Here is a 14,373-nt window from a genome sequence, read left to right as displayed (position 1 = left end):
GAGTTAGCAACACGGAGTAAAGGGGAGAGTTTGATTCATCTGCTTTTCAGAGGAAATCCCTCTTCTGTAGGACCCCTCCAGGGCAGAAGCTAGATTACCCAGACAAAAGCAGACTTGTATGCTTGCAGAGAAAATGTACCTGTTCAATGTAACTCAAGTTCCAGTGAGTGCTAGGCCATGAAGCCACCCACTCTGTCAAAGGATATACTCGTTAGCAGACCTGGTCCCTGATAGTCAACCTTCCATTTTTGTTTCAGCTATAAATGAAACCAAAGAAAGTAGAGTAAGACCCCAGCCTGGGGCTGGGAAGCAAATCATCCAGGGAGCCAGCCTCTACCTAGGACTGCCTGAACCACCGCAGGGGGCCTCCTACCTTGGATGCCCATCCTCCTCTCTCCCTCTGGGCTAGGGCCCTAAGGCTCTTCTCTTCTGCTTACAGGGGGCCACCTGCAAGAGCTCCATTCCAGGCAGTGCCAGCACCCGCTCCTGCTCTCTGAGCTCCAGCCCTTACACCTGACACGCTGGATTTGCACATGCTTCCCCATAGTGCAGAAAGCATGATGTTTTAGGAGCATTAGTATACATGTACACATGTAATCACATATGAATGTTTTCTGGTCACATCCCACAGACTAACATGGGCTGTATAGGTGATGAGTTTTGGAAACATATATATACTCACCTAAAAAGCATACACATTTATACATGGTATATATTTTTTGTACATGTAAACAGGTTGAAAACTCATTTAATGCATTTCTCTCTGTATCCCGCGTTTCCGACCCATAGGCTCTGAGTAATCCCCTCCGTGGTGAGAGGTCTAGCTCACTGTTCACAGAATGCAGGATGCCATTTATCACTTCCCCAGCTACCTTCTAGTGCACAATTTTGTTATGTAAAAACTCTGGAGGAAATGTCCCCTTACTGCACTGCCATGTCAAGGGTACATGCACCATCGGTGTCCATCAGTGTTGCCACTTGGATTCCACACAGAGCAACAGAAGACACTTCTCTCAGCACGAGGGAAGGGTGCATTTACCGCTGTCGTTGTGTGGGGTGCTCTGTGCACGCCTCTTGGGTATATCCATCTAAGTTGTCTTTCCTTCCCGATTTTATCTGGATAATTTAGCCACTCGTGAATTAGAGCAGTGGTTCTCAACCTGTGAGCCATGACCCCATGGTGGGGTCACATATTAGATATCCTGTATAGTAAATATTTATATTATGATTCGTAACAGTTGCAAGGATATAGTTATGACATAGCAACAAAAATAATTTTATGGTTTGGGGTCACCACAACATGAGGAACTGTGTTAAAAGGTCCGCAGGCTCGGAAGGTGGAGAACCACAGAACTAGTAGTGTCTTGCCATAGGAGTGGTACCCATTTCTCCCCACAGAGCTGCCTATGTACAAGTACCAGGTGCACACTCGTCAGACATCATCTTCTGTTTCCCCTCTTAACCACCAACATGTATGGGGTTTCATCTCCTTAGAAGTTTTACGTCTTGTTGGCTCGCCTGACATTTTACCCTGTTTTAACTGTTTTTAAGTATCTGCCATATGGACAGGCTGTGCTGCAAACTTTTTTTTTTTTTTTTTTTTTTTTTTTTTTTTTTTTTTTTTTTTTTTTTACAGTTTTCTGTGCCCTTGTAAGTCTAATTTGCTAGAGGATATTGTACTCTGGCTCTGACCCGCTTCTGGAGTAACTTCCAAACCAACCATCACCCGGCCTTGCTGATGGCCTCTGGGGAGAGAGAACACAGTATATGTGGTCTGGAACCTCAGAATTCTGGATGACCTGGGCCGATGCTCAGCAGTGTGAAAGGACCAGAATTTCACAGGGTTCAGGAGCTCATAGGGAATCCATAGGGTAAGCACAGAGTTCTTGAAACCCCAAACTACAAATGTGCTAAGGGCAGCTACAATTGCACAGTGCTTGCCTGCCATGTGCACGGAGCTGCTAATCAATACCCGAGCAGTGTGCTGGGTCCTCTTGTAGCCACAATGGAGGTGGTATTGCTACCTTAGGGCTTAGGGGATAGGCCAGCTTCAGACCACAGGGACAATTGGGCTTTGACCCAGGCATCCTGTTGTGCTCCAGGATTCTGTTAACCAATTTTTTCCTCCTTCTCGCATCCCACCCCTCTCACACACATCCTGGACCAGGCAGCATACTACAGGTATGTTTAGGTTCCTTGTCCCCTGGAACTGGCTGGTGTCAGGCAGTCCAGTATCAGGGTCTTACGTACACATTCTCCAGTTCCAAGGTGTACAAGATGTACTGTCTGCTGTTGTGCTCTTTCCCTCTCCCCTCCCCCCTGCTTTGCACTGAACCCCACCTGGGGGTGTATTAGGAAGCAGAGCCTTTGCAGGCGGCAGGGGCGGGGGGGGCACAATTTAAGTAGAGTTACAAATGGAATCAGGGCTTTTGCTGGTACAAAACATGGCATCTCTCTCCTCCTCAGGACCTTGGACATGGCTTGCAAATCCCATGCACACGAGGCATGCTGTTGTTTGGTTACATTTAGCAGACATTTGCTGAGAATCTACCTTATATCAGATGGCCTTGATGCTGGGGTCAAGAGAGGAAGGTCATCCCTTAGATACGGTGACTGCCCTTGGGCTGGCAGCCCCTTGAAGGCACACAGCATCGACCCTCCTCAAAGATCATCTAGCAGCTGTCTGCTTCAGCAGGGATTATTATTCACACAAAGCCTGTGATGTAGCCTGAAAACCCTGCAATAGCTAATTCAGGGCTGGATGCTTCTGACACGGGGCCCATGGTGCCCCATGGTGCCTAAACCTGCTCCCTAGAGAGGGGTGCAGCTAAAGCAAGAAGCACAGTTGGCCTGGTCTGATGCCTGCTGACTGGGGCCTGTGGGCCATGGTGGATAAAGAACAACACAGCTCCTGAATGCCAAGCTTTGGCCTCTGGAGGACAAAGGGCCTTTTGTGAGAGTTTTCTCAGCAGCCCCTCTTCTTGGCTCCCAGCAGTAATCATAGCAGTCAAGTTTCTAAACAAAGTAAGGGGCCTTTTCTATAAACATGGTTTATGTTAGGAGAGCAACTGGCTTAGATTTGGTTTGTCACCAACGTAGATGCTTGTTGGATGTGGTGGCACACATCTTTAGTACTCGGGAGGCAGATCTCTGTATGAGGCCTGCCTGGTCTACACAGCAAGTACCAAGACAGCCAGGCAGACACAGTGAAACTGACTCAAAAACAAAACAAACTGAGACTCCTCTTGTCTCCCTTCCCTATACTTTCCTGTATCTTGGTAACATGTTGGTTTTCCCACTGACATGACTGGTGGAAATTCACAGGGAGATGAGGGCTTTCACCCCGCCCAGGGGTGAAACATGAAGCCAGGGAAGGAAGATTTTCCTCCTAAGTCCTGACGAACAGACTAAGCCACTAAACAAGGTCTCCTCTCCACTGCTGTTCCAAAGGCCAAATGAGTTCCCATCAGAGTCAGGGGCTGAACAAGGACAAGATGCTTGGTTAAAAGAAAACGTTCTCCAAATAAATTGTAGCTGTCACTGAGTGGGGTCACCCACTGTTCCCTGCCCTAGTAAGAAAAGGTCTTCTCACAGAATGTTGGCACTGCCATCTCCCACAGCGGAAGCATGGCCTCTATTGGCTAGCTGTGAGACTATGTGGCCTGAGGGAAGGCAAACCAATCAGAAATGTCCCCAAGTGTCCCCCATGGGGTATAACCTCCCTGAAGGTGTATCACTGGAAAGAGCAGAAGCCAGCAGGCAAAACATAAAGTTACTTTCACTTGGAGTTGACCCTGAGAGGAGAGAAGTGAGGAAGTTCCTCTTCTTGTTACTGAAGGAGCTGTAAGGGTTGTGAAGGGAAAGGTGGACACCATAGAGCATCTGCAGGCTCACAGGTATGCAGACCACTCTGCTGATATGAGGTATGCAGACCAGTCTGCTGATGTGGTTCTGGTCTCAGGGCCACACCATGTCCTTACAAGGTTCTCTGTACAATTGAGTAGTTACCTCACATCTTCCCCACCTGAAGACTGGGGATCCCCAAAACAGAAGACACCTCAGACACCAACATCCTAGTCTTACCAGTAAGGAGACTAAGGCATTGGCAAGTCCTCCTCTGCAGAACAGCTGTCACTGTGACAGATACAAAATAGTAATCTTAACAGTCTCAGCTGTCTGTGAGCTTGACTAATACATTTTTAAAAGCCATCCCCAGACTCTGTACCGTTCTTTGAGAAGAACCAGACTGTGAATTTCTCATGGGGAAGGCCCCTCCTTCAACGTCTCTACCCTGGGCACCAGGATTCCTTCAACCTGGGGTCTTGTAATAGCAGCAGCTCTGATAAGGCGGTTAGGGAAAAACGTACCACCTACTGTGGTGTGCAGTGGGTCTTTGTTCACAGGGCAAAGGTAACTTTAGTCAGGTCCTCAGAGTGCTCTGGCAGCCATGTGCACAGGCCTGCCTAAGCCACTGCTGACCTGGACAGGGCATCCCCAGTCAACAAATACTGAAAGCAGGTTGGTGTGCTTGCTGCCGTGACATGTTTTATTCTGTGTTCACACATAGGGTAGGGGGTTGTAACCTGCATCTAAAAGCACAGGAATTAAAATCACTCTGTGTGTTGTAGTGCTCTTTATTAATTTAAACAAGGACACAAGGCTGGCATTCCCAGAGACATCAGTACCCAGTTGGTTCAGACAGTTCCCCTACTGGCTGACTAGGTCCTGATTTCTAGTGATAATCACATGGTGTCTCCAACCAGCTGATACCGTCCTGAGACTCCAGACACATCACAGACACGGAGCCCGTAGGACCGGACGGCTTCACTGGACATCATCATCATCAAAGAGATCTTCAAAATCTACGAAAACAAATCAGAACGCAGCACTACTGAGTACAGGACAAGCAAGTGAGGAAACTGCTTCAAAATGGGTTTGCTGCTAGCTGGAAAGGCAGAGAGCGCCAAACGGTGTAACGTGGTAAAGGACTCCCCAGGAGACTCAGTCTTGTCTAGCTGGAGGGAGGGCATGTTTTATAAAGCACAGGGGTGCTGTGGACACATGGACAACCACCCTGCAGCTTGGTGGCCACACCCAGCATGAGGACAGCGGTGCCATGCCTGCACCAGGAGGTGGAAGTGTGGGGAACAGTGGCTGAACTGAGCCCCTGAGATGACCCCCTTAGCAAGCCTGGGCAAGCCATGCTCCAGATACACAGCTACAGCCTGCTCCAGTCAGAGTGTATTTTACAGACAGCATCCAAACATGCCACTGGTGCCCCCAGCCATGGCCACCCGCTCTTCTGCTTACACATATTGCACATTTTCATCTACTTACTGGGCAGGGTCACTATGAGGACAGGAAAGGAGTCAAGCCCACCCATGTGTGCAGAGGTCATCTGCTTGGAAAGCCTCCTGTGTTACCACACTAGACCTTTCTGGGCAAAGGCAGTGTCTACAGTGCAGCTCTGGCCACGCAGGAGATTGCTCCACTCTCCCCACCTTCTGATGCCTATGATTCCTGCCCTGATACCACTCCTGTGACGCAGAGAAGCCTCCCTATGATAGTCCTCTGGATACAATACCACCCAGTTTATCCTGGCTCTCAGCAGCCTGCCCGCAGCCTTGTCTAGATCCCTCACTACTTATAAACCGAAGTAGAGGAAGAGAAAGTGTCAGGTTCACAGGAAGGACCCACTGTTTACCAGATAACAGCTCCAGAACCCATCTGTTTGGGGAGCTGAAAGGCCTTGGTGGAAGTCCTAGCCAAGTCCCATGGGCCTCTCACAATGAATGGTTTCCTGAGCACTGGGTTTGTCACAGACTGTAGCAGCACCCACTCTTGCTGAGCTCAGGCAGTGAGTGAGTAGGAGACACATGTCCCTTCCCAGGCAGGAGTGGAGACAGGGAGTCTGCATGACCATTCCCTGTTCAGTATGGGTCACTGGGAAACAGGTGTCTGCTGCCATGTCACTAGGTGCAGGCCAGGCTACTTGCTCCCTGTAGGACTGCATGTACTGAACACAGTACACAGCTGTTCTCTCAAGTACCATGCGCTAACCCAGATGAATGGGATTCTCAAGGAGGCACACCCTGCAGAGCCAGGAGCCCCCACCCCCAAGGTGCCACAAGGCTGCACTGGGAAGCAGTCAGTAGCCCTGCACCATCTACTCCCTGAACAGAACTTAGAGAAATGACTGTGAAGGCTCCAGTGCTAGGCTCCAACCCCCAGCTGGGGAGAAGCAAAGTCCCCAGGAAGGAAACACCCATCTGACAGATGGCTCCCCACTCAAGCACCAGCCACATGCCAGTGAGCCCCCAAACCCATCTGGGCTTGGAACTTGAGGGGGCCCCTAGTAAGTTAGAAATCAATATGGCATGGTTAGTTATGGCTCTTTGGAGAGTCATGCACTAAAGTCTAGCTGGAACAAAAAGGGAGAAAACCACTACTCCCCTCCGAGCAGAGAACTTAGCCTAGATTCCCAATCGCCATTTGAACCCAATGTAAGGGTTAACCAGTAGGAACAAGGCTTTCACAATCAGAAGGACAAGAGGTTCAAACACACCCTTCACAAGCCTGGTGATTTTACTGTCGGCTTTTGCTGTTCAATTGGTACAATAATCTAGCCAAGAATGCTCTTAGCTATGGGATAGAAGTGTGTCCTCTGCCTTGACCTGGCTCAGGGTGAGTGAAAGCAGAACACAGCTGTTACCCTGCAAAAGTGGCAGCAGCCATGAGTCCAGGTGGACAAACAGGTGTGACCCAGGAAAGAAAGGGAGAGACCGAAGACAGAGCCCTGCAGGCCTCTGTGCCCAGGTCTGGAAGACAGACCATAATCAATATGTCCATTTGCACATGCTATCCACACCACTGCTCAAATTCAACCTTGGGTAGTAAACTGGGGAGAGACTTACTTCCTGTTTTCCCCTCAGATAGGGCTGAAAGGCTAACTGCCAGGGCGATCACTCCATACACCTGGCACAGTACTGAGAAAGGCACAAGGTCTGGGCCACACTGTTCCATGATCCAAATTACTCATGGCACAAAGCTGCCCACTGCAGAGGAAATCTCAGATTAAGCCTGGCACCCAATCCTGGCACACTCACCATTAAAAAAGTCTGCATGAACTGCCTTTTCATTGGCTGCCAGGTCCATCAAGAGTCCCGTGCTACCTCCAGCCTGGAGAATGAGAAGTAAGGTCATTCCGTGTGTTCCTTTCCCAAAAGCAGGTGGTGACTTCCTTACCAAACCCATCCCACCTCCCTGGAACAGAACACTGAGGGACAAGAAGAATGTGGCTCAAGTTGGGAGCCAATATTTCCCAGACAAAAGAAAGCAGTGTGAATAGGGAAGCCAAGCAAATGGTTTTAAAGCTCTCTCAAGGTCCTGCATCCCTTGAGTCCCCCTTGGCATGGCCTGTGTGGTACTCTCTGGCCAGAGTCTTCAACGTCTCCTAGACCATGCCAGAGGATGCAGAAGTGTGTCAGCAAGCTGGATATCTGCTGGAGAGCCTCCCTCCCTTCTGAGATGGCAGCCGTTCCCCTTGGGAAGCTGCTTGTCCCAAGCACTGAGGTCTGGGGCACTGCTCTAGGGAGGATCCTCCAGGGCAGCCACCATATGGTGGTGCCAAAACTAGACCACACCCAATCTGTGAGATATGAACACTCTCAAAGACTTTGTGCCATTTAGTCACCAGAACAGTGGAAGCAGAGACCTGCAGTTGCAATATATAAGACAGCTAGCTCTGGCATCCTTCTGCCTGGGTTGACACTCCATGGAGTGCCAAGTGCATGAGCCTCTCCTGTACTGCCTTTTGAATCTTCTCTTCCTATGAATCTGTGCCTCCACCCCAACCCCCACCACCACAGGAAGCCATACAGACTGCTCTGAAGTCCTGGCAGAGCCCTCCTGCCTTTGCTGCCTCAATCACAACTTCCTTAAGGCTTCCTTCTTCTTATTTCCATTTCTCTACTATCTCCCTATAAACCGAAGCTCCAAACCCTCCAAAGGACCAACCCCCACAGGACGTCAGGCCCACAGGACATCAGGCTTCCTCCCTGGGATGCCCTCAGATCACCTGCTGCAGAGCTGAGGGGCTAAGGCTGAGAGCAATCGCCTCATCAGGGGATCACAGAGCCCACACACTCATTCTGCAGGCATCATTATGTGGAGGTCCACATAACGGGGGACTTGTTCCTGTCCCTCTGTGTTCAACTACTGGCTGGTTTTGTGTGTCAGCTTGACACAAGAAGCTACAGTCATCAGAGAGGAAGGAGCCTCGGTTGAGAAAATGCCTCCATGAGATCCAGCTGTAAGACGATTTCTCAATTAGTGATCAATGAGGGAGAGCCCAGCCCATGGTAGGTGGTGCCATCCCTGGGCTGGTGGTCCTGGGTTCTATAAGAAAGCAGGCTGAGCAAGCCAGCAAGCTACACCCTTCCCTGGCCTCTGCATCAGCTCCTGCCTCCAGGTTCCCATCCTGATTGAGTTCCTGTCCTGCCTTTCTCCAGTGATGATCTGGAAGTGTAGGTCAAATAAATCCTTTCGTCCCCAACTTCCCTTTTGGCTATGGTGTTTTGTCATAGCAATAGAGATGCTAAGACAAACTACAAGACATTCCCTTCCTTTAGCGGGCCAGGAAGCATTGCTCTTCCAGAGCTCTCATCATCTATATCCCAATGTGAACAAGACACACCCTTCAATATTTGGATCAGGGGAAGCGCCTCTCTTAAGCCTCATCTGGGCCAAACAAAACCCCATGGATACATGTGTAGGGCACCCCCACCCCACCCCACCCTTGCTTAGGATTTGCCATCGGCCTCTTTCGGCTACACCTGACATCTCTCAGGTCCGAGAATGCATTCACGTATCTCCCTACTCGCTGAGCTTTGCGGAGGAGCAGGAAGTTGACATACAAGAGCTGGCTGACACTCCTGATCATAACCACCTCACTGGAGCACCTATATCAGATAAATATCTGTGACCACGGTGGAAATCAAAAGCACAGGGTCGCTCTAAAACTCTGTGTGTCCACACCAAATAACTGAGTCCCAGCACAAAGCACACAGTTGCCGCACACCATCCTTCCCCCTTCTCTCAGGGTTTGGGGGCTGGAGGCCTGTCAGTGTGTAAGCCTCGCTCGGGTCTTTTCTCCCTGGAAGATTTATCAGGAGCCACAATCAACTGACAGTGAGCAAACCATACTTCCTCGCTGCAATTCATGTAACTGCCTCGGGCCCCGCAACTGCCCCGGCAGCTCCCGCTTCCCCAGCTTCTGGCAGTTTTTGAATCCCTAAAGGCCTGGGCTCCCGCGCAGGCTTGCAGGCGTGTTCCCAACCCCACGCATCGCTCTGTGCCGCCACCGCCCCCACCTCATCCAGGTCCACATAGGGTCCCGCGCCCTCGGGGAACATCTCATCCACAGCCGGTTTCATCTTGAAGCGGCGGCGTTGCGCTCACTTCCGGCCAGCCCCTTCTATTTCCGGTGTTCCTCCGGGCAGCTCTAGACCCCGGAGGACCGCGCCTCGGTGGTACCCTGCTGGCGTGGCTGCAAGGCAGCTTTCTTTAAACTGAGTAAGGCAGCAGATTATGGGTTAAGGACCAGCCACATCGCAGGAGCACGAGTGGTCGGCGGAGAAAGGAGACTCTCCATTTCCCAGTAGGGTTGCCATTCAAAACCATCAGAATGGCTACTGTACAGGAATTGCAGGCCGTAATGGATTGGCTAGAAGGTGCAGGTATTGGATCCCCAGGTGCTGTTGGGGTAACAGAAATCTAAAACTAGTAGTGAGCCAGTGGCCACTCGAAGGGTCACCTCGGCCAAGAATAGGAAGCAGCCCAGTGCACGTAGACAAGATGGGCTTTATCTTCACGGTGGGATAGTGTAGAGTCTTAAAACTAAGAAGGGATTCCTAACCTATGGGCACAGACGAGCCTTGAGGATGTTGTTAAGTGAAATATAAACAAACACTTTGTACCACTCTTATGAGGTCTCTAGAGCAGCCAAACTCATAAATGCCGCAGTGTTGGGAGTGGTAGTTGTTCAGTGGACACAGTTTTAGATCTGCAAAGCGAAGAGTTCTAGAGGTGTGTCGTGGGGTTGCCGGAAGGTGCCCATTATATATCACTGAACTGTTGTCCCCCGAGAGGTGACTAGGGTGACACATTTTAGAGTGCTATATTGTGCCATGGTTTTTAAAGAATGAATGAAAGAAAAGAGATGAAGACGGGACATGGAGGTGGATCATTGTAGAAGACGGCCTGAGATACTCTGACAATCTAGAATACTCTAGTGAGGCCCCTGGATGTTCCTCTGTGCACCTCCTGGTAAAATCCAGGTTTAACAAGTATTCCTGAGAAATCAATGCAGCAAGAAGCCTGAAATCCAACTGATACCTGCCTGCTGTCCATGTCTGATAGGGCTCCTCACCCCCCACTGTTCCCGGACAGTGTCCTCTGATCCCGCCTCAGCGAAGCATCTGTGTTACCCTGAGTTATTTCCCGTCTACCTCCAACCCTGCTCCTTGACTGTCAGTCCCTGTGATTGAGCTTAGTCTCCCTCTAGCAGTATAAGGCTCTGCTCCTGTCCCTGTCCCTGTCCCTGTCCCTCTCCCTGTGGTTTGGATCTTTTCCCTTACTCTGCTTTCAAAGCGTTCGGGAACTGTTGGTTGGTTGGGTGGGTGGGTGGGTTGGGTTGCGTTGGGGGTATTTGGTTTGGTTTTGTTTTCCTTTAACAACTTTGAGGCATCAGGAGTTTGGGGTGTGGACTGTTGGAGTAAAATTGGAGGTCAAGGGTAAGGACAGATCCAGGGAAACTGACTCAACCAAGATACAATGGGAATTAAGCCTGGGCAGTCATTCCTACCTCTTAAGCCTGAGTGAACTGTGCAGGATGTGTAAGAAATAACCAGAAAGCCTCAGATGCCAGGTCAGTGTCATTCTCAGATACCCACATGAAGGTCAAACTAAGGAAGGTGAGACAGGCCGGCAGCCAGGAGGAGCCTCCTATTAGTTTCTCTTCCTGCCGGTGTGAGGGAATTAACCAGTGTGTTCTTGGCTTGCTTGCCTAGTGTGTCAGGGAGGCTCACGGCCTGTAACATAGGCTGTCCTTGCATTATGTCACACTGCCTTCGTATCCTAACGAAATCAGAGCACCACCCAGGGAGACCATCCCCTTCCCCCAGCATCCTCAGTCTGGAACCTTCCCTTCAGATACTAAGTGGGCTGTGGCTCCTCCTTGCAGACAGGCGTCTGGCTTCTTGATTCCTGCTACTCCCAGGGACACACTGTGTACTGAGTGTGGGTGCCAGGCCCCAACATGACTGTAGTTCATCTGACAGCCAAGGGAAGGCAGCCTGCTATCTGGTGTGCATAACTAGGCATGTGGCCTCAACAAGTGAAGCTGCACTGGTGTCTTTCTTTCAGCTTTTTTACCTACAATCCGGGGCCACCATAGCCCACCCCCAGGTCATTGGGAGGATAGAATAACAAAGTGACACCTAAGGCTGAAAGCCCTGATTGACACTGATTAATGGATAGATTATGTCTTTATTAATGGCCTGCACAGTGGTCATCAGAATAAAGCCCAGCTGACTCACAGTGCTACAGTCATTGGCTCCTTGAAAGAAACCCACAGGGGTGGTATGCATCTTCAGAGGGGGTTTATTGAGTACGAGCCTCACCCTTGCCCACCACTGTGTCTCTGAACCACCTTCAGCCCCAGGCAGCGCAGCCAGGCAGGCAGCAGACTAGACACTTCTCAGTCTTCCTGGTAGGGAACATGGTAGCCTAGGGTGCTTCCCAGAGGAAAGTGTGCAAAGAAGGTTCTGGCCATGTCCTCGATCTGTGGGTAGGCACCCTGGGTCTGGAAATATTGCACGTAGTTCCAGAAGTCAGAGGTGGAGAAGGGCCAGTAGGGCATGGCTGGTGGCTGTGTGTTGGGATCTGAAAGACAAGACACGGGTAATGGCCTCAGTGCCTGTCCTATTATCCCTGCTAGAAGAATATCCTATCTACAGCCAGGGCACGTGGATGGTGCTCCCAGTGCCTGCCATAGGGAGGACACCTTCCCAGTCAGGAGTTGGGTCTGGGTCACTCTGAGTGGACCTCTTGCCTGTTTGAGTACCTGGTCTGAGGGAAAGAAAAGAAAGGGAGGTGGGAGAACAAAGCAGGGCCTGTCCTTGTCTGGGAGATGATTGGCAGAGAGGCAGCTGGGTGATGATGTGTGAGGGGCTCAGGTGGCATGCCGATGAGGCTTTAAAGAACACAGCACCCATGTTCTAGAGCACAGGCTAGGCCACTTCTGTGGTACTGGGACTCCTGAGAGTGCCCAGAATCTGAGCTCAAACCGAGGGTGGGACTCTGAGAGCTCATCCGTCTCCCTTCTGTCTTGGGGTTCTCACATAGTAGAAGACAAAGCCCAGCTTGATGGTGTCCTGGACCCTTCAGCATGCACAGCTCCCTACTGGCAACAGGACCTGCATTTTCATACTGCAGGGGATCCAGGGCTCCCATTGTTCTGTCTGCTAGAGCTGGGCAGCCTCTGCTCCCCCACCCACCTGCATGCACCAGTACCTTATGCCAGTGAGAGGAAAGACATCGAAAAGTGTACCTGCTTCCTCTGGCATCGGCTTGGCTCCTGCAAAAGGAAAGAAGAGCAAACCCCCATTAGCCACTGCAGACCAGGACAAGGACAGTTTGAAGGAGAGGCATGGAAAAGCAAGAGAGCTACCGTTACGGCCAGTCCCAGAGCGGCCCCTCACCTGCAGGAATCCCCAGCAGAATGCCAAGGGCCAGCCACCATAGCACACAGGCCTGCATCCTTACCAAGTGCAGACCAGTATCCTCAGGACCACCTGCAGCAGGAGGAAGGCAAGGATGATGATGCTGTCCACCAGGATGATCCCACCCTGCCATCCCGAAGCGGACCAACCTTAAGAATGCTAACATCTCATAAATGCTTCTGTTTCTGTTTTTCTAAGCCATTATTCTGAGGTGACTATCTATGAGATGACTCTCCCATTCCCACCCCCATCACAAACACCAGGTCCACCCTGTCTGTAGAGAGAGCGGTCCAACATCCCCCCCGCCCCAGAGGATACCTTGTTGCTGATCTGTTTAGCGCAATCTGCAGCCTTGTGGGGCCACTGCCAATGCTCAGGCTCCTCTTTATAGTAGGGCTGGGACAAGGAAGGAAGCGTCACCCTCCCGAGCCATCAAACTGAATATTTCATCCCCCAGCAGAGGACTGTAGGTCTCTGTTTCCTTGCTGGCAGGAGGACCTGTGGGAGCAGCTGGGGGCATCAGACCACAGATCAAATCTGCCATCAACTTTCAAAGCTGAGTTCAGCATGGGTCCATTGAATACCTCTCCTTCTACATCTGATACGGGGCTGCTGAAATCTCTCTGCTGTGCTACAGGACCCTGTGATCCCATGGCCTCTTTAGTAAGCCTGCACACACTCCCACACCCAGGATGCCACACTGATAGAACAGCCATGGAGAGGGGCCAAGCTGGACCCCTCCCCCCAGACCAGAGCTTTCCTCCAAGTCCCTAATGGGGAAGGCCAGGGGATAGATACCAGCAGACATCAGGGATCCTTAAGTTCAGAACACTGATTATCCCTTGATAGAACCTGTACCCACCTGTCAGAGGAAGTGTAGCCTCATGAACCCAACCCTGAGGTCTCAACACCCTGTTGCATACAGAACCTAAGTCCAGGTTGATGATCTCCATTGTGCCCTGTGGGGTCCAAGCACCCTGCTGGATGCAGGGTCCAGGATAAGGGTCTCCATCGTTTCTCAATACCCCAGGACTCTCAAAGATTCTGGTACCCTGTTCTGAAGTTGTGTGGCCCAGAGGACCCCTCAAGTCCCCATCCTTCCCCAAGTAACAGCCTAAATCTAACCAGAGTCCCAGAGATGGGGTATCACCCAGTAGTATTGGCTTACAGCCATGTAGCAGAGAGCCTCTGGCTTTCATTTCCAGACCCCTGGCCCCTGTGCTACAAGAAGTGCGGCTGCTTTGGGGCAGCTGTGTCAGGATCCCTGAACCACCTCCAGACATGGGATTCATGAGGACACACAGCCCTGATTTACAGCACAGCCATGCTCACAGCCTTAACTTATAGCACAGACACAGAGACCTGGCCAAGAGCTCTAGTCAGCAGACACCCTGAGCCTGAGTATCTGGCCATAGAGGGCCACCAAGGAGTGGCAGTCAACTCTCCACCCTGATGAGCCCGTATCTGAAGGGAAACACATACACAATAAGTAAATGCCATTTAAAAAAAATGTTAAGTGCCTTCCCGGGGCCTTGCATACCCACATTTGGTGGGAATCCCAAAATAGTAGATTTCATCCTTTAATAATAGC

At 50.9% G+C, this 14,373-nt stretch overlaps 2 protein-coding genes across 2 annotated transcripts; both read right to left on the bottom strand.

Moving 5' to 3' along the window:
* Positions 1-4,616: 4,616 nt before the first annotated feature.
* On the bottom strand, positions 4,617-9,487 carry Cops9 (COP9 signalosome subunit 9). Its single transcript, XM_034521650.2, has 3 exons — positions 9,372-9,487; positions 7,107-7,179; positions 4,617-4,862 (listed from the first exon to the last, which is right to left on the bottom strand). Exons 1-3 carry the CDS (start codon positions 9,432-9,434, stop codon positions 4,825-4,827), a joined length of 174 nt encoding a protein of 57 aa, XP_034377541.1. The 5' UTR covers positions 9,435-9,487; the 3' UTR covers positions 4,617-4,824.
* Positions 9,488-11,598: 2,111 nt separating this feature from the next.
* Otos (otospiralin) lies at positions 11,599-13,166 on the bottom strand. The gene is made up of 4 exons (XM_034521948.2): positions 13,101-13,166; positions 12,762-12,854; positions 12,611-12,637; positions 11,599-11,943 (listed from the first exon to the last, which is right to left on the bottom strand). Exons 2-4 carry the CDS (start codon positions 12,817-12,819, stop codon positions 11,759-11,761), a joined length of 270 nt encoding a protein of 89 aa, XP_034377839.1. The 5' UTR covers positions 12,820-12,854; positions 13,101-13,166; the 3' UTR covers positions 11,599-11,758.
* Between the last annotated feature and the right edge of the window lie 1,207 nt (positions 13,167-14,373).

This window comes from Arvicanthis niloticus, chromosome 17 (genome assembly GCF_011762505.2).
Source record: "Arvicanthis niloticus isolate mArvNil1 chromosome 17, mArvNil1.pat.X, whole genome shotgun sequence".
In the NCBI taxonomy this organism is placed as follows: Eukaryota; Metazoa; Chordata; class Mammalia; order Rodentia; family Muridae; genus Arvicanthis; species Arvicanthis niloticus.
Note: the sequence above shows the minus strand (reverse complement) of the source record. Positions and strands in the feature narration are given on the sequence as shown.

What these genes read in the sequence shown, in the direction of transcription:
- Cops9 (XM_034521650.2), bottom strand. Translation starts at nt 9,434, where the DNA reads ATGAAACCGGCTGTGGATGAGATGTTCCCCGAGGGCGCGGGACCCTAT. An exon ending in CCTATGTGGACCTGGATGAG is followed by an intron (nt 7,180 to 9,371) that starts GTGGGGGCGGTG and finishes CTCATTCTCCAG; the next exon opens with GCTGGAGGTAGCACGGGACT. An exon ending in TCATGCAGACTTTTTTAATG is followed by an intron (nt 4,863 to 7,106) that starts GTGAGTGTGCCA and finishes TTGTTTTCGTAG; the next exon opens with ATTTTGAAGATCTCTTTGAT.
- Otos (XM_034521948.2), bottom strand. Translation starts at nt 12,819, where the DNA reads ATGCAGGCCTGTGTGCTATGGTGGCTGGCCCTTGGCATTCTGCTGGGG. An exon ending in TCTGCTGGGGATTCCTGCAG is followed by an intron (nt 12,638 to 12,761) that starts GTGAGGGGCCGC and finishes TTCCTTTTGCAG; the next exon opens with GAGCCAAGCCGATGCCAGAG. An exon ending in GCCGATGCCAGAGGAAGCAG is followed by an intron (nt 11,944 to 12,610) that starts GTACACTTTTCG and finishes CTTGTCTTTCAG; the next exon opens with ATCCCAACACACAGCCACCA.